At 44.1% G+C, this 25,000-nt stretch overlaps 4 protein-coding genes across 7 annotated transcripts in view; 2 read left to right on the top strand and 2 right to left on the bottom strand.

Annotated features, from left to right (window-relative positions):
• LOC121679823 (calsenilin-like) overlaps nt 1-8,475 on the top strand; it is a 25,755-nt gene extending 17,280 nt beyond the window's left edge. Inside the window, exons 1-9 of one of the 3 annotated variants that reach the window (XM_042058861.1) lie at nt 3,157-3,962; nt 4,725-4,727; nt 5,460-5,584; nt 5,727-5,796; nt 6,017-6,087; nt 6,226-6,333; nt 7,015-7,119; nt 7,344-7,406; nt 7,778-8,474. In XM_042058861.1, coding sequence (XP_041914795.1) covers nt 3,860-3,962; nt 4,725-4,727; nt 5,460-5,584; nt 5,727-5,796; nt 6,017-6,087; nt 6,226-6,333; nt 7,015-7,119; nt 7,344-7,406; nt 7,778-7,825 — 696 coding nt within the window. In that variant the 5' untranslated portion in view covers nt 3,157-3,859 and the 3' untranslated portion in view covers nt 7,826-8,474. Of the gene's footprint in view, nt 1-3,156; nt 3,963-4,724; nt 4,728-5,459; nt 5,585-5,726; nt 5,797-6,016; nt 6,088-6,225; nt 6,334-7,014; nt 7,120-7,343; nt 7,407-7,777 lie in introns of those variants that run through there. The other 2 variants (XM_042058859.1, XM_042058860.1) reach the window with 2 other exon arrangements.
• Nucleotides 8,476-12,928: 4,453 nt separating this feature from the next.
• On the bottom strand, nt 12,929-16,104 carry LOC121679826 (phospholipase A2-like). Its single transcript, XM_042058864.1, has 4 exons — nt 14,979-16,104; nt 14,398-14,545; nt 14,077-14,210; nt 12,929-13,373 (listed from the first exon to the last, which is right to left on the bottom strand). The coding sequence occupies exons 1-4, from the start codon at nt 15,025-15,027 to the stop codon at nt 13,252-13,254; spliced, it is 453 nt and encodes a 150-aa protein (XP_041914798.1). The 5' UTR covers nt 15,028-16,104; the 3' UTR covers nt 12,929-13,251.
• A 74-nt stretch (nt 16,105-16,178) lies between these two features.
• prkab1a (protein kinase, AMP-activated, beta 1 non-catalytic subunit, a) lies at nt 16,179-23,025 on the bottom strand. 2 transcript variants are annotated; one of them, XM_042058853.1, is made up of 8 exons: nt 22,903-23,025; nt 21,604-21,841; nt 21,104-21,321; nt 19,386-19,479; nt 19,183-19,297; nt 18,830-18,963; nt 17,637-17,705; nt 16,179-17,467 (listed from the first exon to the last, which is right to left on the bottom strand). In XM_042058853.1, exons 2-8 carry the CDS (start codon nt 21,751-21,753, stop codon nt 17,390-17,392), a joined length of 858 nt encoding a protein of 285 aa, XP_041914787.1. In that variant the 5' UTR covers nt 21,754-21,841; nt 22,903-23,025; the 3' UTR covers nt 16,179-17,389. The 2 variants fall into 2 exon arrangements, with proteins under 2 accessions (XP_041914787.1, XP_041914788.1); XM_042058854.1 differs by having other exon boundaries at nt 21,152-21,321.
• The window catches only part of vsig8a (V-set and immunoglobulin domain containing 8a), a 9,785-nt gene continuing 6,794 nt past the window's right edge, over nt 22,010-25,000 (top strand). The window contains exons 1-4 of the mRNA XM_042058850.1: nt 22,010-22,372; nt 23,445-23,726; nt 23,809-23,913; nt 24,822-24,915. Coding sequence (XP_041914784.1) covers nt 24,822-24,915 — 94 coding nt within the window. The 5' untranslated portion in view covers nt 22,010-22,372; nt 23,445-23,726; nt 23,809-23,913. The remainder of the gene's footprint in view (nt 22,373-23,444; nt 23,727-23,808; nt 23,914-24,821; nt 24,916-25,000) is intronic.

Genomic DNA, 25,000 nt, shown 5'->3' with positions numbered 1-25,000 from the left:
TCAGGTTAGGGTAGGGTTAGGTTAGGGTAGGGGTTCAGGTTAGGGTTGGGGTAGGGGTAGGTTAGGGTTAGGGTTGGGGTAAATTAGGGTTGGGTTCAGGTATCTCCTGTCTGCTCCATGCTATGGTTTCCAGTTCTTCTCTGCTCTGCTGAAATGCATTGCAGGTTTCCCTTCAACTTTAATCCTCATTATTGATTCCTCTTTATTACGCCCCCCGTGCGCCACCACCTCTTACACTCTCTCTGGGTTCTTTCTGTGTCCATTAGTAACTGCAAACTCATCAGCTCCTCCTGAGGTCCACCCCCACTTAACCAGTTTGCACACTTACACAGCTCTGTCCGTAGATGCCATAGATGGAGCTGGACACTTACGCTTACACAGCTCTGTATTTAAGGTATTCGCCACTGACCATGCATTTTAGGTCACCAAGATAGAGCCCAAAGTGTTTTATATGTAACAAATGCATGTTATGATTGTGATTATGATAGTTATTATTAGTGTGTTGGTTAGAAGTTGACAATTGCTAGTAGTCATATTAAAACATCAAATTAAAGATGCTGTTAAAACTACAGTCAAACTAATACATTGGTCCTGTTAAAATTACACAGTCAAACTAATACATTGGTCCTGACTATTCTGCTACCTGGGAACTGTTTATACAGTCAACATAACATCAACATAGGAGTTACTAACCACCACGTAGCTTCAACCACGTAGCTTCAACATAGGAGTTACTAACCACAGTGTAGCATCAACATAGGAGTTACTAACCACAGTGTAGCATCAACATAGGAGTTACTAACCACCACATAGCTTCACATGATATGCCAGTTCTTAAGCAGCCCCTTCAGCTGGCATTTTGTGTCTGAGGAGTGTAGTGGTAAAATAAGAGGTGGGTAAGCTATGAATTCTGTGATCACGGTAAAGTGGGCTGCGCCATGCGGTATTGGATTTTTAAAAAAAGCATGTTTGATGATGGTGGAGATTGTCCAATGTTACCATACCATACATAGTGTTGATGAGTGTATGTTACGGCCCCCGAAGTTCTTTGTGATTTATCGTTATGTTTTTTTTGGCACACCCTGCTGGCTGTGAGTGGTAGGGGTGCTGTTACCTGCCATTTTCTGTGTTTGCTCCCTAATCAGGTGATCCAATTAGCCAGGATGCGGTGCACCTGGCAAAAGGCTCATTCTGGACCTGGTCTGCAGAGCATTGTCTGGGTTTTTCCTGCTGGTTGCTACCACCGTGTCGTCTCCGTTTTTTCAACGCCTCCGAGCCTTTTTGCCGGTTTCCGAGCCTGCTTTTTGCCCTTTTTAGGGAACATAAATAAATACCCCTTTTGAGCCTTAACCCAGTCGTCGTTCTCCACTTTATGTTGCGGTTTTCCGGTGGGGAACCGTAACAGTGTACAATGTGGATAATACAGTGTGATTTTTGATTGTTAAAAGTTACAATTGGTGAATAAACTCTAATAAGAGGTGGATAAACTGTGTTTACTTGTGTTTAGCCTCCACTACATCCCTGTCTTGTAATGAGAGACTAGAGGTCAGGGATGAGGAGCGGAGAGAGGCAGGATTTCTTAATTGACTTTCTGAGACGCAGAAGAGACACCGGCCCATTTTTGCTGATGGGGATGACTGTAAGCTAGAGAGCACTTTACGTGAAGGAGCTGAGCCTTTCGCTGGCCTGGCAGTGCGGATTGGAAATAAAGTTTTATGGTGAGCAATGCAAATTGACATCCCCTTAATCTTTCACGCATAGCGACATGGAGCCATTTCGCATTGCTCCACAATTGTTCCCTGCGCGCGCATGTTGTCACCACTCAAGATTCTTTCCTAAAGCTCATATGCGTCTTTCCTCTGCTCTCATGATGAATTCTTGAAAGAGTCAGATCCATAGGTCTTACTTAACTCCGAGAAGATTACAGCAAATGAAACTCAAAGACAACCCTTACTGTGATTTCTGTCCAGACAGTACCATTGCTACTTTTCACCATATGGTGTGGCAGTGTCCAGAGGTCAATACTATTGCTACTTTTCACCATATGGTGTGGCAGTGTCCAGAGGTCAATAGATTTTGGCATAGTGTTTCATCCATCATGTCTAGGGACCCATCCCTTGAAATCTCTTGAATTCCCCTAGGGATCAATAAAGTATCTATCTATCTATCTATCTATCTATCTATCTATCTATCTATCTATCTATATCCCTCTATCTATCTATATATCCCTCTCACACCATGTTTGCTTCTACTTAATGACACATCGTCCCTAAAGCTAACTATAAACAATAGGCGACTTCTGTCTGGTCTGACAGCCGCCAAAAGAATGAGGGCTCTGTCGCTGGAAGCCACCGCGTGCATGTCAGTGAGGAAATGGCTCTCTTCCTACCGGGCTATTGCTCAGTTAGAGCTCTCTACAGCACGTTTACATCATGCCAAACCCTCTCATATTGATTGCTGGTCAGAGCTATCAGAGAAAATAAATGAAATGATGTAGATAAGGTGAAATTAAACATCTCTCTCTGATACTCTATGAAATATCTACTGTGTGGTTACACTGGAAAGGAGATTCCTGGGTGTCAAGGGGAAAGGGTTGAGAGGTGTGTGTGTGTGTGTGTGTGTGTGTGTGTTGCCCTTATTTTCCCCCTCCTCCTTTTTTTGTTATTGTTAACTGTTCAATACCTTGAGTGAATCATGTTAGGGGTTTGAGGGTGGGCTTGGGCTGGGTGGGGTGGAGGGAGGGGGGGAGAGGGGAGACAGGCATCAGAACAAGCAACACTTCACTCTGTTATATTTTCTAATGATGCTGTAATCAGCCTCAGGTTTTTTTTTTCTTTTCCTCTTGTGAAGGTGTTTCCCCTATGTGTAAATAATGATTGCAAGAAAAAAAATAAACAATTGATCACAAAAAAAAGAAAGAGAGATGGAGAAAGAGGTAGAGAGAGAGATGGAGAAAGGGATGGAGAATGAGAGATGGAGAGAGAGATAAGAGGGGCAGAGAGAGACATGAGATGATGAGAGTGAGAAAGTGACAAAGAAAATGAGAGAGAGAGAGAGAGAGGAAAAGAAAGTGTCAGAGAGAGAGAAAGAGAGAGAGAGAGAGAGAGAGAGAGAAAGAGAGAGGAAAAGAAAGTGTCAGAGAGAGAGAGAGAGAGAGAGAAAGAGAGAGAGAGAAAGAGAGGGAGAGAAAGAGAGAATGTGGGGATTGCTCTATTGGAACTTTGGGGCCAATAGCACAGACACACTGAATGATCACAACCGGAGTTCTATTTTCTACTTTAAAAAAAGCACCAGGAGTTAAAAATGACGAACAATTGTTATATCATCATCAAAGTTTATTGCTTTTCTCTCACTCTCTCTGTCTCTCCCTCCACTCCTTGCTCCACGTGAGTATGTGAAGTAGCTTTTATGGTGGTCAGTCAGGAGTGTCTCTCTTAGTGAATATAAAAGCTGACTCAGCTTGTGTCTCCATCCGCCTATTGCCTTGTTTTGTTTTGTTTTTTTAATTCTAAAGGGCGGCGCATCATGAGAGGAAGTGGATGTCTCTCTCTCTCTCTCTCTCTTAGCACACTATGAATCAGAACAACATGTCTAGGATGGAGTGAAGCTTGCGTTACCGTCCAGGGAAGGAGTAACAGAATGGGCTCCTGGCTCTGCCCGGTGGAACTTGGCGCTGACCTGCACTAATGGGTTCCTGACTCTGTCCAGCGGATGCTAAACTGTGCTGATCTGCTCGTGTTATGGAGTCCAGCAGATTGGCCGTAACGTTCAGGAGAGGACATCTCGTCATTGACCCTGTGACTCAGTGGGCTTGTCTCTGATAGTGGTGAAGGGGTTGACCCCTCCTCGAGTGTCAGCAATGGTGATTCAGGGAATGGAAGTCTTTGCTATTACTGTGGTGGTCTTGATGTTTTTTTTGGTGCTCAAGCAGTTTGGAATCTGGGAGCCTCTCTCTCTCGAAGGTAAGTTTAAGGTGGCATCTGATCTCAGTTCAACTCGGCCCCCAGGTAGAGGCTTTCAGTTCCTGCTATATTTGGTCTCATGATTCTGTGGCCTGGGAGTAGAAAATGCTACAAGCTGAACTGAACGTAATGGTTTTATGCATGGGTTCTGTCTAGGCTTGAACCTGCAATCTCGATGAAACCATGACCACGATGAGTCCCTTCACCTCCACGCTAACGTTAGCATGCTAGTAGTGATTAGTTCACTTCCGCACTAGCATGCTAGTAGTGAATTGTGAAAAGTAGCAGCGCCAGTAGTGAGAGAACCAATAGTGAAGACACACACTCAAGGAGTGTTTACACACACACACACACACACCTGGAGCAATGGCCACTCGGTTTATTTCTCGAACATGCTTCAGCTCCATACACCACACCTCCATGTCCATGGCATGTTGTTGGAGTGGGTGATGGCCTTGGAGTGGGTGATGGCCTGGTCAGTGTGATGGCTGCATGCTTCACACTGCTGGAGGGAATTCCATTGCAGGCCGCTGTTACTCCAAACAAACACTTCTGTTGGTGACGCATGTCGACTAACCCATGTGCATAGTGTGATTTAGTCTGATCTGCTGTTTCTCTCTCTCTCTGTCTCTCTCCCTCTCTGTCTCTCTCTCTCTCTCTCTCTCTCTCTGTCTATCATTGCTATCCTCCATCCATCCTGCATCTTGGTCTCGTCCTGTCCATGTTCACTCATCTGACTCCTCATTCGTCCTCATCCCATAGATGGTGAGTACACACACACACACACACACACATGCACTCATGCACACACAATAACTTTGAGTCCAGCATTTCATCCCGTAAGTACAGGCATCGTTTTTAATGTATGTTTCTTTGCGTGTGTGTGTGTGTGTGTCCACTGTTTTTCTCTTCCTGCCTGTCCTGTCTTCTGCATTCTACCTGTTCCTCTCTCTCACCCTGGCGGTGTCACTCCCCCCCCCCACACACAAACACTCAACACCCCCCCCCCCCCCCTCACACCCACACACAAACAATCAACACCCCCCCCCCCCCCCCCCCACACACACACACTCAACATCCCCTCCACCCTATCCTATCTGCCTACTCCAAACCTCCAAACCTTTACCCCTCCCCCAACTCACACTCACACACTTCTGCCCCATCCTTCCTGACCCTTCCCCAACTCTGCCTTCTTGCCCTCTAACCCCTCTATGAAACACCTTATCTACCCTCTTCAACCCTATCATGTTGTTACCCCTCTACCTCTTGGTTGTTACCCCCCCCTTACCTCTACCTATTGGTTGTTGCCCCCCCCCACCCCCTTCCCCATCTCTACCCCCCCCCCCCCCCCCCCACCCCATCTCTACCCCTTGGTTGTTGCACCCCACCCCACCTCTCTTTTCTGGTTGTTGCCCCCTCTCCTCCCGCCACCACTCTACTCCTTGGTTGTTGCCCCGTTCCCTGCCCCCCCCCCCCCCCCCCCCCCCCAACACACAGACATCAGTGAGAGCGAGCTGGAACTGGCCACCGTCCGACACCAGCCCGAGGGACTGGACCAGCTGCAGTCCCAGACCAAGTTCACCCGCAAGGAGCTGCAGTCGCTCTACAGAGGCTTCAAAAATGTGAGACTGGAAGACATGGCACCAACATGGAGGACATGCTATTGAAAGCAGTGGTGTTGATACGGCCTGTAAATGCATTCTGTTCTACACCTCTGGGATGCAACTTCAAAAGGCTGATGTTTTGCACGTCTGCTCTCCTCAGGAATGCCCAAGTGGTCTGGTGGATGAAGAAACCTTCAAGATGATATATTCCCAGTTCTTCCCACAAGGAGGTACAATACAGAGCCACCATTTTATGAGATGTAGGTTGTCATTGTTCATGGTAGTTGGTTGCACACGGATGCAAAACGAGGGTTTGGGACCTGACGGGCATGTGAGAGCAAAGTCCGGTTCAGCGTAGCCGCCTCATTGGCTGCACCTATTGATTTGTCACAAAGAGCTTGTCCACTCATACTGGAGTAATGCTAGTGTCTCTTTTCTCAATGTCAACAGATGCCACCACATACGCACACTTCCTCTTCAATGCATTTGATACAGACCGAAGCGGCTCCATACGCTTTGAGGTAACTCTCAAGATAGGTTGATTTTCCTACTTGAATTTGATCAGTTTAGCACTTTCAGATACCACCTCAGACATTGTGTGTTTACCCATGCAATCTGATGGTGTGTGTGTGTGTGTGTGTGTGTGTGTATTCTGACAGGACTTTGTAATAGGTCTCTCAGTGCTTCTAAGAGGCTCAGTGAATGAGAAGCTGCGATGGGCCTTCAACCTTTATGACATCAACAAGGATGGCTACATCACCAAAGAGGTACACCACTGCACAGCGTCCTGTGTCTGTGTTATCCTCTGTCAGTCTTACTTCAGTAGGACAAAAACTAAGGACAAGATAACTGATATCTAAAGCCATTTACATGCTTTTGTCTGAAACTCTCTTGCGGTTTTGTGTTTAAGTGTAGACTATGGTTATGGTTATAGTTGTGGTTCTTGGAAGACTTTTTAGTTACACTTTACTTGACAGTGTCGACATAAGAGTGACATGACACTGTCATGAGCATGTCATAAACAAGTCATAAACGTTTATGACATAACGCTTTTGTTATTAAGTGACATTCGTTTTTTTGTCATAACAAGTTAGGATTAGGTTTAGAGTTAGGGTTAGGGTTGGGGTTATAGGATTAGGGTTAGAGGTTAGGATTAGGGTTAGGGTTAGGTTTCATGTGTCATGACAGTGTCATGTGTTCATGATACCCACAGTATACCCACTTAACAAGCATCACCATCTCAGTATACCCACTTAAATAGGCAAGGATATGTATTAACATTTGAGGTTGATCACAGTATAGCCACTACAGATAACTACTACATAACAGTATACCCACTACAGCTAACTAGACTAGACCACTGGACCAAATGTTATATTATTTCATGGGGTGAAAAATGTTAGAGGCACTCTGCACTGTCCACAACAGTATGCCCTCTGTGTGTTCAGGAGATGCTGGCCATTATGAAGTCCATATATGATATGATGGGAAGATACACGACCCCCAGCGTCAAAGAGGATGCCCCGTTTGTGCATGTCGAGAAGTTCTTCCAGGTAAGAGAGCTGGACAAAAACAGGCAGAAGACAGAGTCCTGCATCTTTGAATAGTATCTCAGAAACATTATGGTGTTGTGTTATTGTGTAGTATGTCAGAAACATTATGTTGTTGTGTTATTGTGTAGTATGTCAGAAACATTACTGTATGTTGTTGTGTTATTGTGTAGTATCTCAAGCACATTATGGTGTTATCATGTTGTTGTTTTTGTCCCCTTCTTCAGAAAATGGACAAGAACAAAGATGGAGTCGTCACCTTTGATGAATTTATAGAGACATGTCAGAAGGTACTTCTTTAAGAATAAAAAAAATAAAAACACCTGTCTCTCTTGCAGGCAGGCTACACCAGGCATGTAACTGAAGCATTCCATACACACACACACACACACACACACACACGCATGCATGCACTGAGAGACCAGTCTTCTAAAACAATTTGTAGTTCAGTTCAGCTCAGTTATGTGTCTGGTGTAGCCTGCCTGCTACACACACACACACACACACACACACACACACATACACACACACACACACACACACACACACACACACACACACACATGCATGCATGCACTGAGAGAAACTGAAAGGTTCATCACTCTCTCCACAACCTGTAAGGCTGATGCAGGTTCTTTCCATATGGTACTTCTGTTACCAGGATGAGAACATCATGTGTTCTATGCAGCTGTTTGAGAACGTCATCTGAAGCTCGACGTTCTGCGTTCTTCATTCTGTGTTCCTACTCCTGCACTCTGCGTCTGGACCCAGGCGCTCCATGGGACTTTCACCACCAGGAGGAGCTGTTGTCTCTATGAAAAGAGATGGGAGGAAAGCCGACGCTAAAGACTTATTAATAAAACACAGGAGTGATGCTTGGATTGCTAACATCACTCACACTGTGGACTGACATGAAAGACTTAACTCTGCAGTCGTTTGCATGCTTGCCTAAAGTTCTTAGGGAGTTTTTCGCTAATGTGTAAACTCCACTCCTCTGCAGCCTCACAGATGACACATGCACTACTTCCTTTTTGAAGCACTTAACATGACCTTTCGAGCTAAATGACCATGATGACCACTGCATTGGTACTTTTGTTTTGTTAGTGGTGTTTGATTTTTGTTGCATGATATTCATTGTCACTGTTGAACAGTAGCCATGTCTACTGTGAGAGGTCCCAGATTAACTTATTTTTTCCATGTTATTCATATTTTAATGTATTTTTTAACATATTACACTTAAATGCATGATTTTGTCTTTGGAAGATTCTGGCAAGTTTTGTGTTCTCTTTGAAATGAGAGCAAATGAATAAGACCTGTGTATTAAAGTACACATTAAAGTACATATTAAAGTGTATTAAAGTGTATTAAAGTTCTACTTTCACAACACTACTTTCACTACTTTCACCCTATATAGACCAGTATTGACAGATTAGTTATTTCGCATTGACACCACTCACACCTCATTGAATGCCAGTGTAGTACTCAAATATTTAATGGGAAGCGTCATCCAAGCAAGGAAACATCAAAAAGAAATATATATATTTAGACATCTTCTCTAATGGTTAAATATAGTCCTGTTTATATATAAATATATAACACCTACTGTGTGGGTTAAATATAGTCTCAGTTTGTGGATCTTGAAAAAAAGGGCAGTATGAGTCAGCATGGCCTTCTTCTGTTTCCACTGTAACTTACAAGCAGCAATTTGCCTCTTAGTTTCAGGGGAGCAGTAGAAAGAATGAAAGGGCACTATCCACTCCACACACACACTGCAGTATCCACTCCACACACACACACACACACACACTGCAGTATCCACTCCACACACACACACACACACTGCAGTATCCACTCCACACACACACACACACACACACACACTGCAGTATCCACTCCACACACACACTGCAGTATCCACTCCACACACACACACACACACACACACACACTGCAGTATCCACTCCACACACACACACACACACTGCAGTATCCACTCCACACACACACACTGCAGTATCCACTCCACACACACACACACACACTGCAGTATCCACTCCACACACACACACACACACACTGCAGTATCCACTCCACACACACACACACACACTGCAGTATCCACTCCACACACACACACACACACACACACTGCAGTATCCACTCCACACACACACACACACACTGCAGTATCCACTCCACACACACACACTGCAGTATCCACTCCACACACACACACACACACTGCAGTATCCACTCCACACACACACACTGCAGTATCCACTCCACACACACACTGCAGTATCCACTCCACACACACACACTGCAGTATCCACTCCACACACACACACTGCAGTATCCACTCCACACACACACACACACACTGCAGTATCCACTCCACACACACACACTGCAGTATCCACTCCACACACACACACTGCAGTATCCACTCCACACACAGAGACCAGAAGCTTTGACCTGTGTGTGTTCCTTGGGTAGAACACTGTATCAGTGTGTGTGTTGTGTGTGTGTGTGCATTCCCTCCTAGCATGACCTGGCCTGACTGACAGCTAGAAACCAGCTTATGCTGGTAACTGATTTTAGCTGGTCTTTACTGGTTTTCTACCAGCTCTTGCTGGTCTTTGCTGGTGTAGCTGGTTAGGCTACAAGGTGGACATGCTGGCATGACCATCTGAGGAAACTGATCAGACTGGTGTGACCAGCCTGTCATGTGGGATACAGCTGATTTACACACACACACACACACACACACACACACACACACACACAGACATTGTTACATTGTCCCCAGAGCAACTCAGGGTTCAGTTCCTTGCTCAAGCGCACAACGGTGGAAGCCAGAAATTGAACCCACAACGTTTGTGGTTACTGTATGCTAGCCTAGCACCTAGGCTCCATTTATTCATTTAACAGGTGCTTCCAAAGCAACTTACAAGGACCATATGCTTATATCACGTGAGCAAAATGTGGAACATGTTTTCTGTGGGAAAAGGAGGCTTTGGTGGTAGACCTGATGTCACGCTATATTCACTTACACTTACAAGTTGCTGATTGTCCTGATGGCTTGGACAAAAAACCTTGAATCTTTACCCTTAATGTTCACGGATGTCTAAGAGTGGGCCAATAAAGGAAATCCGATCCTGAGATCAGTAGGCTATAACAGGATGTATTAATGTATTAACAGGAAGCATTACCACCCATATAGAAGGGAGGAGACCTACTGGTGTGCTATCTTAGCACAATGTCAAAATACGGTCCAACATCTCGCTTTATTTTGGCAATCCACTTAAGATGGATGTCTGTTAGGGCTTTCAGACATAGGCTACGTGTAAGACCGGAGGTTCTGCGGACATTTAACGTTTGGGCCGTATATTTGAACAACATAAACGGTCATATGGAAGTCCGAACTTAGCCGGTTGTTCTACTGCTCCCCTCTGTGTCTTAGGAAACGATGAAAAAAATAGTTCTTAGTTCCGTTGTTGGTAAGAAATACACAACATAGTTCTTAGTTCCGTTGTTGGTAAGAAATACACAACATAGTTCTTAGTTCCGTTGTTGGTAAGAAATACACAACATAGTTCTTAGTTCCGTTGTTGGTAAGAAATACACAGCATAGTTCTTAGTTCCGTTGTTGGTAAGAAATACACAGCAGTAAGCTAAACTGGGGAGTTTTTAGTTCCGTTGTTGGTAAGAAATACACAGCAGTAGGCTAAACTGGTGGTAAAACCAGTACTGATTACTAGGGCCCCAAGGGGTGGGAGGGCCCTTGAAAAGTCTGGAATATATTGTATTATATTTATTATGGGGGCCCACCAGGACTGCCTATGCATGGGGCCCAGGATCTTGTACTACCCCCCTGTCCACCACAGGGGGTGATCGAGGGCGAGTGCAGAATGAATGGGAGTCTATGGGGCTAGACGACTAAATTGATTTTTTCGCTTGCTTATTGCCAACAAACTGCACATTTCTTTGTAGTTTTCACAACTACAGCATGGGTTTCCCATCAAAAGTGAAACATACAAATATCTATGCCCTTTCTGTATTTTACAGGTTGGGCCGGTTTTGCTGTTAACACATTACCATTTTGCTAATGAATGCTGATTGGTCAGTGAAGCTCCATAGGCTTCCATTCATTCTGAGCTTGCTTGCGAGCAGTGGTGGACGAAGTACACAAATCCTGTACTTGAGTGAAAGTAGAGATACACATGGTCAAATGTTACTCCACGAAAAGTAGAAGTCCTCCTTTTACATTTCCACTTGAGTGGAAGTACAAAAGTACTTGCCTTCAAATGTACTTAGGTATCGAAAGTAAAAGTCCTGAAATGTATTATGACTAATACAGTTGCATTTACTATTGTTGAAATGATTCGGCATAGGTATTCATTGAGTCTTTCTCCTTAATTCAAGGACAAAATAATTTTATATCTTATCTTAGATACTTCAAAGTAGCCACTTTGTTGAATGCTTTACACTTTCGGACCAAATCAAGACGTTCCCTTTTGTGGTTGATAGTGTCAGATTGTCTATCATTGCCTATCATTGTCTATTTGTTTAATGGCGTCATGAGGTTAGTTATGGTAACATCAATATTGTGAAAAGGACTTAACAAGGTACAGTAAATAGTGGATATAACAATAACATAGGTTAGGCAACACCATTATTTAAAGCTTAGCTCACTTCATAGAAAATACACATGTAAGTACACATGTATTTGGACAGTCTTTTTTCCAAAAGAAACTTCAGTTGTACTTCAGCTGTCACAAAATGTAGTGTTTCTCAACATTGAGGATCCTCAAGGATTCTTGCTTGGTATAACTGAGCCCTGCCAAGTCAAATCCTTCAAAGACAGGGCTTCTTCTTAGCATTTGAAAAACTCACAATGGAACAGACTAGACCTCCATTTATTCTGCACTCGCAATGAGTGCCCTCATATGGAAACAGGGTGGAACTGCAACCAGTTTAGAAACCGAAAGTTTCCGAGAGTGAAAGTTCTCCCCTTATTAGACATTCTCTGGTTCTCCCCATATTAAAAGTTTTCTGGTGGAAGCCGGGAATTGAACCCACAACTTTTCAGGCAACTACATACTACTAAACATTTGGTGTTTGCACAGGACCTTGGTGTTTCCAGACCTAGGAAAGTATGGACATTTGGGTGAAAGTATTTAAAAAGTCAGGAGGTTTTGCTCATAGTAATACACAAAAAGATTAAAATCTGCACTTATTTAATCAGTTACAGAATTATTGAATGTTTCCTCATAGTTCATAGTTTAACCAGAAATCTTAATTGTGTCTTTAAATTCTTAATTGTGTCTTTAAATACCATGTAGCTGAGTCAGTTTGACCATGTGTTAAAAAGAGAGAAGCTCAAATGCTCAAATAGTCGGTTTCAAATGAGAAAGCAATGAACTACTGAAGGTGTGTTTACACTTGTGGAAATATAGTTTAAAGCTGCAGTTGGCAAGTCTGACAGATTGAGGGACTTAGCCAAAATGTTGAATGTTTACAACTCTCATGCCCCTCCCCCACTACCACCGAGGACCCGCGCACCAGACTGTGACTGACAGTCGGATCTCACACAGCCCTGCTCTGATTGGACCAGAAGAACCGGGAGCTGTGGTTTTTTTGCAAAACAAATAACAGGCTCTAGGCGGAGGTAAAAGTGCATTTCTTTTCTAAAACTGGCTGATTTATGTTGTTCTGTCGGAGCATAGTGTCGGTTTCAGTGAATATGATCAAAGAAATCTTGCCAACTGCAGCTTTAATTGAGAGAGAGACAAGATGGAGCCTTTTGAGGTCTGTTGAAGTTTAATCTTTAATCTTATCTTTTTGAATCAGATTCATGTACTGTCAGTGACCATGTTGACCACGGCTGCCATAATAAAAACAGCCAAACAGTATACAGACTGTGCAGCCCTTTGGACGGCATGCAGATAGTAAGGATGTATTGCAATAAAGACTTAATATTGGTATGAAGTGAGTTTTTAAGCTCGGCTTGTTTGTCCCCTAGCAAGCTCTGTTCTAGAATCTTTGGTCTCAATGGCCCAGAGGTTCCAGGTGTGCTGGTGTAGTCCAGATGGCTTCAGCAGAAGTTGATCCACATTATGCTTCCAGCCCGGCCTATTTGCATTGATCACTAGGAAGGTGCGCGTTCTCTGGATTGTAACCAGAAGCGGCGAAACACTCGGCGGCCTTCCTGTCGCACTCACAGATGAACTGCTCACACTCATCGTTCTTGTTGGCTGTAGAACACAGACGCAGGGGAGAGAGAGTGTAAGACACAGACGCAGGGGAGAGAGAGAGGAAGACACAGACGCAGTGGAGACACAGACGCAGGGGAGAGAGAGTGTAAGACACAGACGCAGGGGAGAGAGAGTGTAAGACACAGACGCAGGGGAGAGAGAGGGTAAGACACAGACGCAGGGGAGACGGAGACACAGACGCAGGGGAGAGAGAGAGGAATGGAGAGACACAGGAGAGAGAAAGAGGAAGGGGAGAGAGAAAGAATAAGACACAGGGGAGAGAGAGAGTAATAGAGAGAGGCAGAAACACACTGATGACTGGACACAGTTACTGTAGATCCTGTGTAATGTACCATAGACTGTAGAACATGTAACAGAAACCTGTCTCTCTTAAAATGTCTTACTCATCTGGGCATTTGGCTTTGTGAGACATGACAATACTGAAATACAGTCAAACTCACTGAGCAAGTGAGACATTTGGCTCATTTTAAAGATGGACAAGGTTTTAAGAGCAAATGCCAAATACAGCATATTGTATAATGTATACATGTATCAATACGCATAAAAGTAAATACAAATATTTAACTCTTTTCACACTTATTTACGAATATTTACATTTGCTTTTATATATTTTGTTCCAATTACGGCCCATAAGGTGACAGGTGAGTGTGGGACAGGTATGTGGGGTCGGACTGTAACTCACCTGGGCAGGTGATAGTCTTGCTGGCCTTATCACAGGTATAGGCATAGATCTCGGTGTAGGGGTTGTCGAAGATGGGCCAGCACTTAGGATGCTGCATGGCATCGTTGTAGCAACGGTCGTGCACCTCACAGCATCTGTGCATGCGACCATGCGTGTCAGTGGTCAGGTGTTGAATGTACAGCAACAGAGATTCATGGACATGGACAGATTTTAAGATTAGGATTTTATCCCTCTTGAACATCAGTAGTACCACACACATATATGAATACTATCTATATTATTTATACTTTCTTAGACCCTTCACCCTGACCAGACCCTCACCTGTCTAGGTCGTCCACAGGTGTGCCAGAGCCGCCCTTGCCGCAGTAGCAGCCATAGTCAGCATAGTCCAGAATAGGCCAGCTATCGGGGTTCGCACAGATGATCATGTCCCTGAACTGCGTCAGAGACATGTAGTCCATGGCCTGAGCTACACACACACACGCATGCACGCACGCACGCGCATACACACGTACACGCGTACAAGAACACACACACACACACACACACACACACACACACACACACACACACACACACAGGGCAAGACCAACTTAGGAAAGACAGAATTTAAATTGTAACTTACATTGTCTCTAACTAACTCTCCAGTGTTACCTAACTAATGTTTCCTTGCAGAGTGGTGGTGTGTATGTTTGCAGTCAGTCTTCACTCTGTGTGTGTGTGATGCTATCTTCGCTTGATGCTGATTTGATTTATTTAAACTAGGAAAAAAATCATTGAGGGCTTTGCCCTCATTTACAATGTTGAGTAAACACACAAATAACACATATACAATATCATGCCAAATGATCTTTTAGTGTGCATACATTCCTACACTATGTGTGTGACGCAATGCTACTCACCAAAGCAGAGGCCGAAGGCCAGCAGGAGGATGGCAGGGAGAGTGTTCATGTTGTCCAGATGAGTGACCTTCACACAGCAGACATCCCTGGGGCCTTCCTTATATTCGCCTCCGAGGCCTTGGCTCCCTGTGATAACTCCATGTACCTCACAAGCTGTGCTTTGGACACCGGTGTGAAAACGCCCATGTACCTACACATGCTTTGCATTGGACAGCAGACACTGCTGTGACCATGTGCGGGCTCTCTCCCAAACTCCCACGGTTTTCCATTTCTGTCCTCAGACAAGCTTATCCATTTTTAGAAACTTCACTCACTCACACACACACACACACACAGAGAAACAGCTTACAAGTGTGATTATTCATCATTATTCATTCTCTGTTCCAAATCTAAAACATCTTCACCTCTAAATAGAAAACCAGATAACCTAATTATGACTAGCTTATTTATCATTTAATGATGTAGGCTAAAGATCTAGCTACTGTATGTGGTGGATGTCAGGTCTAATTTCATTCCAACTTCACAGTGGCCATGGAGGATAGCCTGGTTAACACCAGACCACTTCTCAAATCTCAAATGCTAACAGGTTCGTCTGGGTTCTCCCAGGCTACATGAGGGAAGTTCAGATGAAGAATCTGCCGTCAGCATTATTACCATCGCCAAGTTGAAATTTAACTATTGAAAAAATGAACTTATTGCATTATTGCATTTAAAGAATCACTGAAAAAATGTGCTTAAAAGATATGAGTACTTCATATTCATATTTCAAATGTAGTGGAGACAAAAGGTACAGTATTTGTCTTTCAAATGTAGTGGAGTAAAAGTCATAAGTTTTCAAATATATTAATACTCAATTAAAGTACAGATACTCAGAATTTATACTTAAGTACAGTAATCAAGTAAATGTACTTAGTTACTGTCCACCCCTGGGTTTATTTGATTCCATCATTATCTCTACCTAGCCAAGGTTATGTCCACTTTGTCCACTTGAATGGAAAAATTCCATGGTTCTATAAAAAGATTCTTCTGTGTGCAGTTGCATTCTACTGGATATCAATGCAACAGGAATGTCTGCGTAGTCACACACAAAGCAGAGCTTTCATATGACGTGAGAATATGCTGCTCTAGCACGAAATCTGAATATGTTGTGGTATAAATATCCACATTTACAACAGAAGCCAATAAACTGCACACGAGTACTAAAACTCCATAATCTTTTATTAGGATAGAAATCTGGCACACGGCATGAAAAACAAAATACACAAACATGGAATGGTTTCTTTTTACACAATCCTGCCGTACTTCAGTAACACAGTGCTCCTTCACACACACACACACACACACACACACAGATTACCTCAGTGTTTCCAACCCAACATCTTACAGAGAACTGGTCCCTCCACTTACTTAGGGATGAATACTTGGCCTCAGAAATGTAAAGGAAAGTAAAAACACAAACAAACAAAAAACACACAAGCATTTCTAGATAATATGTAGAGTATATTGCAATTACTGATTGATACTGAACTGTAGGCTAACCTAAGTGAAGGCCCTTGTGTGGACTTTGGCAAGCGGAGAGAGTGCAGTGTGTATCGAGGCTTTTGAGTGAGTCTATTGTTCTGTTCACTTCCCTGTACTCTTGTAACGTGAGAAGCTCTATAAAAAACAAAAGCACTCTCAAACTCAAACACCCATGATCCCCTGTCCGAAGAACATTCTGAGAAAAATACCATTTTATCGAGTGAGTCGGTGAATATAAGCCTGAGCTGAAAATACAGGGGCCTGCTGTGGAAATACAGTAACGTTGGGGGGGGGGGGAGGGGGGGGGGGGGGGTTCCCTTTCAGTCCGCACACAGCCATCACCACCCCTCCAGCACTCTACACTCCAGACATTTGTCTATGCTAGCAGCCCACGCTGGGCGTCTGGTCCACATTAGGACACCGTCTGCACAGATTAGAGGGACCTGGCCAACATCCATCATAGACATGCGGGATTCAGCAAAATACTGACCCAGATCTGGCAAGGGTTAACAGGATCTGGTCCAAATCTAGCATGGGTGAGCAAGACCCGGCCTAAAACTAGTATGAGCTAACAGGACCCAGCCTAAATCTAGCACGAGTTAGCTAGATCTAGTTCAAATCTGGCCCAGATCTTGTCAGGGTTAGGATGTACTGTAGGTCAGATCTAGCCTGGGTTAGCAGGATTTAGCCCAGATGGAGCATGGGTCAGTGAGATCTAGCACCACAGGTGAGCTCCAGAGCGGAGGCCATCTTGGCTGGTTGGTTGGTCTGGTGGTTGTCTGTGCAGTAGAAGACATGTGCATTCCATGGGGAGTGTCTTGTTTCAGGCAGGAGAGACAGAGAGAGAGAGTGAGCGAGCGACAGCAAGAGAGTGGAGGGGTTGGTCAGGATCAGATGGGCTTATAGAGGAGTGTTGTAACATACTTCTTCTTGTAGCGATGGGTAGCACTCAGTACCATCACCCCATCCTAGGGGAGAGAGAGGGGAGAGAGAGAGAGAGAGAGAGAGAGAGAGAGAGAGAGAGAGAGAGAGAGAGAGAGAGAGAGAGAGTTATTGATGTTGACGACGTGAGCATGGCGTTATTGGCTCATTTGATGTGTGTGTGTGTGTGTGTGTGTGTGTATATGTGTACCTCACCTTGATGGACAGCGCGTAGAGGTGGTTTAGCATGACGTGATTGGGCTCTGGAAGCAAGGCCGGGTCACACTGGAACCAGGACAAAACACAAATAAATACACACACACACATTCATCTGTCCTTGTCCTACCTTTACAAAGATTTGGACCAGACACAAGTCCTGGGTGATGTAAAATTCAGAACCAGCGATATTCACAACTTCACAACTAAACGTTGCATCGGTTGTGAAGACAAACCTGTGAGCAGTTTTCACGCTGGTCATCATTGTCCTTGGACATTTTCAGTCGGTTTGGAAATTGGACTAATTTAACATGATTTTTTTTAAAATTCATTTTGTTTTTTACTTTTTATTTGTTCATTTATTAGTTGTCTGTATTGTATGTCTTGGTGTCACGGGCACGCTGGCGACTACGCCGCTCTGTCTGGCATCTTTTGTCTTGTTGTTATGTGTCTTGTATGTGGAGCGCTTTTTTTTTTTTTTGGAGATTATTTTTTACAGGCTGATGTTTAAAGGTGCCATGTGTAAGAATTGAGGTAAAAATATCCAAAAGATGAGCTACACGCATCAAAAGAATGAGAAGAAATAAGGGCGATGATGTCATTAAAAAAATAACAAGGTATAGTGCTGCAGAGATATCAACCTGAATTAGCATGCTAAATTACTAGCCACAGCCCGACAGGTGTCATAATACCAGTTTCGGCCATGGGAGGCAGTATGCGGACAACATAACCGCTAACCAAACTGCAATACACGAGTCTCGGTTGTTACTCTAGGGTAAACCAGCTCACTTTCTGGAGGTATACTGCCCCCATTTTTTATGGAATGTGGAGTATGAATTGATTTTTGGCGGACATTACACATGGCACCTTTAAACAAGAGGTGAAAGAAGAGCGTGCATGGGTCTGTGTGTGCGTGTGTGCGTGCGTGCGCGGAGACTCACTGATATGCCTGTGCGTGCGTGCGTGCGTGCGTGCGTGGGTGCGTGCGTGCGTGCGTGCGTGCGTGCGTGCAGAGACTCACTGATATGCCTGTGCGCGCGTGCGTGCAGGGACTCACTGATATGCCTGTGCGTGCGTGTGTGCGTGCGTGCATGCAGAGACTTACTGATATGCCTGTGCGTGCGTGTGTGCGTGCGTGCATGCAGAGACTCACTGATATGCCTGTGTGTGCGTGCGTGCGTGCAGAGACTCACTGATATGCCCGTGTCCTTGTTGAGGATGACCTGCAGGAGATGCGGGGGCAGGATCGGCGGAGACTTGAACTTCTCGTCCTGTTTGGGCGTGTAGGCGTCCTGATGGTAAGGGCCGGGAGGGGAGCTGGACAGGTCTGTGAGGAGACGACAAGGGACCATCAGAAGCGTCTCACACACATTTGGTTTCAATTTCGGCTTGTAGAGGCCCTTGTTTTTCAGCCACTGTTCCACTGCACTCTAGTGCCACACTTCTGTGTTGTGTTGTTTTGTGTTGTGTTGTGCTGTGTGTGTAAACACACACAAACACACACACACACAAAGAGGGTGAGTGTTTGCAAGTCACCATGTCCTACCTGACATATCTGAGCATTTCTGTGAATCCACCATTAGAGCATCAAACACCTCAAAGTCCGTCTTCTTGACCTGGATGATGTTGTTTACGCTCCCCATCTGATTGGTCACTACAGGCTGGGATAGGAGGACACACAAGGGGACGGTCAGATGTCTATGCTAGAGCAACACACACACACACACACACACAGATAAACACAATTACCTCGGAGGGATCGTGAATCCACTGTCCATCAACGTAGAACTTATATTGATAATCTCCTTCTGGTAAATCCATTATGGCCACAAAGTTGTTCTGACTAGAATAAAAGCACACACAGATGTAGTGTTGAATGAGTACAGTACGTGGGCTAGTTAATACAATACAATACAGTACTGACCCTGTAGGTCACTGCTGGGAACCTGGAATTAGCCCATTAGCTGCTACACAAGATGTCGCTAGTGTGTAAACCAAATTCTTATAATAATTCTTATAATTTATTACTCTTATGAGACAAGGGTACACTTTCGTGTAGTCTGATGTGAAATGGGTCTTAAATGTTCCTTTTTTTTGGGGCACTCTGACTCTGCCATGATGCTCCTGTTCCTAGAGACACTGAACAGATTCATTTAGTTCGGGAGAAAAGAGATAAAAGCCCGCCTACACTGAAAACTGATTGGTTGATTTAGAGAAACAGGCCAATCAGGATGCTGTCTGTCTTACATGCGCTTCAGGCAACACACGCACCACCCCACTCTCTCTCCCTCTCCGTCGTGTGCGCGCTACACTCAGATGCACACGTCTCGGTCTCGCGTATGTGGTCTTGCTCACGCACTAGATTCCGGGAGATTTGATCTAATTTGCGGGCATCACCAAATGAGGTCATTTTTCCATAGGAAGAGACATCGAGGAGGAAGAGACATACATACATATATATGCTATAGCAGGTGACTGTCAGACATACATATATATATGCTATAGTAGGTGACATACATATAGCAGGTAACCTACAACTAAGTCAGAAAGACAATAATGCACAATGTATCATGTGCACTGACTGAGATGAATATTGCTAAAGAACTTTCTGTACAGAAAGCAGTGGCCCATTGTGTGTCCATGTACCTGCTGTGACACGTGCTGTGTGTCCACTCGCGGCTATGACGACTCATCAGAAACATGCAGCACAACTAAAGTGTACATGTCATGTGCTGTGTGTCCACTCGCGGCTATGACGACTCATCAGGAACGTGCAGTACAGTGCGTAGTGCTGTGTGTCTAAAGCACATCTCAGCTTTGGTGAAGCACTGAACCACTTTGAACAGTTGATTCGAAAATGGGTTCATTACTCGAAGATTCAGTAACAGCGACCTCTCCTGGTGAAAAGCCAAGATTGCATCTAAATTATCCCGGCTAGATAGTGGACAGGAAGCTTTACTAGTGAAATAAATCTAGTGCACGCACCTAACCACCCCACCCCCACACATACGTAGTGCACATGAATAAGAATGGGATATCATTCTTTATACAAATAAAGATTAATCAGGAGCCATCAGAATACAGTTTTCCCACGTCTCTCTTACATTGTAATAAAAATAAATCGATATGAACAAACTATGCTTGTCACAGTAGAGGCTACGAACCAAACGCAATGTTGTGCATTAGCCTAAAGTGTTTATGCTTTGAGCGCGCTACAATTCAGACTAGAAACGAGGCCGTGCCAGTTGCAGTGGCAGCGCGATCGGTTCGCGAGTCGGTGGCGCTGCGAACCACTCAGGTGATTAATTCAGAGATCATATGTCACGTGATTTTTCCATACCAACGCAACCTTTGAAGCAGTGGTTCAAATGGAATTGTAGTTAATGGTTTGAAGCATGTATCGAAGCTTCAGTGTCATACTGCCATCACTAGGGATCTTAATTACCAGCTGAGGATAGATAACCCACCTCCTGGTTAAAGGGATCTTAATTACCAGCTGGGGATAGAAAACCCACCTCCTGGTTAAAGGGATCTTATTGGCCCAGTTGTTGAAGGAGCCAGATACAAAAACCTCCTTCCCGACGCCTGTCCATCGGAACACGGTGGGCCTGTCCCCCGCAGGGCCTTTGTCGCTGGCCTCGATGTCCTGCCGCCAAGCAAAGAACTCGTCCTTCTCCGTTGGGGCCTACGCAGGCAGAGAAGCGCAGCAAAAATAATTATATACTGCATGTTCAATATGAATTAAACATGCTAAACTTCAAATCAAGTCAGCTTTTATTGTCATTTCTGCATATTATGCGTACCATATAGGCTACAGGGAAAGAAATTGTGCTACTTGAAGACCACAATGCCACATGAAACATAAACCACAAGAAATAAATATACTATATAGTGTACACAATATATACACATAGCTCTGGCTATTTAGGGATGTCATTTCTGAAGTTCAACCCAAACTTAGTCTTGCCTTCATGTCCTCCCCGTGGAAGATGTCTGCGTCCTCTGGGCTGTCCATGAGTATTTTGGGCCGGTCCCCCTCCTTGGCCCCGCGGCTGTCCCGGCGATGGGCCTTCTCGCCCTGACCCATGGCCGCTCTTTCGCTGCTAGTGTTTCCCATGATGCCGTTCGCTGGTCTCGCTCGTAAGTAACACAGGGCGAGAACCAGCAGGCTTTTTGCAACTAAGTGTCTGAGAGGGGTCACACAGCTGTATGGGGGACAAACAAGGGACATCGTTTTAGCCATGATGACAGTGCTGTATGAAACGTTGTCTTGCATGGATCGCTTCTGATAACCTGATTTTAATTAGGTGGCACTGTACAGTAAATGCGACTTCATGTTTGGTTAACAGATGTTGGACCCAGGACAACCTGGATGGGCCATGCATGTATTATTTTAAACTGTGCCACTTGTGACTTTGCTCTACTGAAACATTAACACAAAATGTAACTATGATCATGGAGAGGACATGGTTAGACTTGGCAACAAGAGCATGTTGGCACATCTGGGAGTCAGACAACAATTTCCTTTAAAACACTTCCTCGACAACAACGGACACGATCGGTGTAAATTAAAGGCCAATTCACATCAAACTAAGCTCACAATAGCTGGACCCCGGGGAGGGTTAATTTGCTAACTTTCAAAACAACTGCAGGAGTAACATCGGATTGAACAAGGTCATGCGTGTGATCATCAGATCTCTTTAGATTAGCAGTTGGGGTTCGTTATAGTGAGCCAGGTAACTAATGCAATTAAGCTCGGTTGGTGATTGCAAAGTGTTGGTGATTCCACAACCCGTTTTCCAAAGCTATATGTTAACTTCATGTGATGCACTTAACGTTAGCATGCCTTGCTAGCTAGCTAATGTTTATTGTCAAGCTAACTTTCGCTAGCTAGCATAACGTTCCCTAGCTTGGCAGCTTGTCAACATCTATCAAGTGCGTAGTTTATATGGTGGGTGGCATTGCCAATCAGTGATACATCTCATTATTCTGGACTATGTCTCTTTAGCGTTTGGCAATGTTGATCAAATAGTTATAAACTGACCTACACATGTATGTAATTATAATTGTACTGGCTAGTCAGTGCTCACGATAGTAACTAGCTAACTTAGCTTTTCACCTAGAAGCTAACGTTCGTTCCAGTTTACTGTACTGTATAACAATTCTTCAGCGTGTTCGCCAGCTGTGACAAACTTGAAAAGCGCGTAAATAACATCCGATCATTGTGGTGGATTTCTAAGGGTTCGTTGAGTGGCATTTGGCTTACCTATTTGTTGTTGTGTAACTCGCTGTAATTATTTTCTCTTCGTCTTATCTTTCATCAGTATTTCCATGTTTGCTATCATTCGACGTCACATGAGGTGCCCCGCCCCTTCGTGCTGTTCTCTCTTGTCTTGAATATTTATAATGTAGGACTAGGCTACGGTATGGGTGTGAGGCTACCAAGACTAGTAAACTTACAATAAGCTGTATTTCATTACAGGAAAAACATTTAATCAAGTATTTGCTTCAGTGCTTCAGAAAATGTTGGCCTATCATCATTGTAGCCCAATAGCCTAATCAGTGCTGACTTGAAAAGAATAAGATGGAATGGAATAGCAGGGTAGTCTACCCTTCTTACCCAAAGTAGGGCCTATATCTTACAGATTGTTCTGTTCTTTCTATTTCTTTATTTGTATCTTTATTTTTTCTTTATTCTTAATTCTTCAGATTGAAATAATACATGCATAATAAGATGAAAAATACTCAAGAGTGTGAAAGCATTGATACTCTCCACACTGAAACAAGTTATGCGCTTGTTTCACACAGAAACAGTCCTGTCCCTTGCCTTTTTCGGGGTGGAAGAACCCGTTCCTGGTCACCCGAGACCTGTTTGTTGAGAACAGGTCGCCATGGCGTCCTCTTCATTCGACACCAGAGGTATCGCTCTTTGTCCATGAAGTTGCACCAGGTGGTGTGTTGCCTTGGGAACACATCCTTAGAGGATTCCAACAGGTGCACAGGGTTTTAGGGCTCTCCCAGAACCACACCTGAAACCTCTGCCTCTACTTTACACATGAAGCAGCTGTGTCTTCTTCATGTTTTTCACAGGTTGGGATTTTATCTTTTGTTTGGAATTAATGTATTGAAACGTATGACAAGGAGACCAGCATTATATGAAATATTATTTCAGAGGACCACTGCAAAGCGAAAACCCATGACGGCATAACGCAGGCGGAGAGCTACGGAGACAGAGAAGAGTGACCTCTTTGTCAGTTCAACTGGACAGAGAATAAAGGTAAGAGAGGTGGTGGCATGAAATGGTAACTGATCAGAAGAGCTTCACAACTCTCAAGCTCATCTGTCCTTTGGTAAGAGAGATAACGGATAACTCCTTCTGGTGGGTACAATACGATTTGGGTGAACTTGAGGATATGACCTTCACAGATCGGGCTGTCCACCAGCAACGTTCAAATGTACATTAAAAGCAGCGAATGTTCTGTGACCTCATCTGGACAAATGCTGAAATGTTTAAGAGCTGTTTGGCTTGCTGTTGCAGCATTGAATAACTCATGCTTTAGGGATATAGACCACACAGGGTTGAAATTTAGTTGTGTATTGCTAGACACCTATATAACTTTGTTTTGGCTCTACTGAGACTTAGGTCTGCTGCATGTTTACTAAACTAGACATTGGTTCATAGATCTTTATCATCAGCACAACCAAGCAGATGGAGTCTCAAAACACGTAGATGGAGTGCTGGGGGTTATTTTAAGTATGTGGTTTAGTGACAAACTTGGGGAAGTTAACTTGGAGTAAGTGGTAAACCTCCTGCAACAAGAGCCCTATGGCATTGTTTTGTTAGGAGAATGAAGCCATACAGCTCTTCTATTAGGAGGTTTACCACTTACTCTGAGGTAACTTACCCAGGTTTGTCACTAAAACACATACTTGGAATACCCCCCCCCACTAGGTTTATCTATTTTAAATGTCAGCATGTTGTGTGGTGACTGGAATCAGTTATCTTATCAATCTTATCAAGTGATGTGATAGCATATGCAAGGGACATAAGTATAGGAGAGAGGCCAACAACTACACTTTTGAGGCAAGGAAGATGACTGAGCATTTGGCTGATGCCATTTTAGCTTAAACAACTGTATTAAAATAGTGTGTGTTTCAGTTATGTATGACTTTACTCCTAAACAGATGCAGCACATGGTGGCAAAAATAAGGCGTCACTTCAACACTGCCTACATCACTGCAGTCATTCTGTTTGGATTTCTTGTGTCATTCAATGAAGGTGACTTGAATATTTGTATGTAATAAATTCCAACATTGCCTGTAAAAGACATTATTGTTACCTAATGAGCCAGATACTGTATATG

Source organism: Alosa sapidissima, chromosome 13, assembly GCF_018492685.1.
Source record: "Alosa sapidissima isolate fAloSap1 chromosome 13, fAloSap1.pri, whole genome shotgun sequence".
NCBI classification, from domain to species: Eukaryota; Metazoa; Chordata; class Actinopteri; order Clupeiformes; family Clupeidae; genus Alosa; species Alosa sapidissima.
This window is presented reverse-complemented; position numbering and strand designations above follow the sequence as displayed.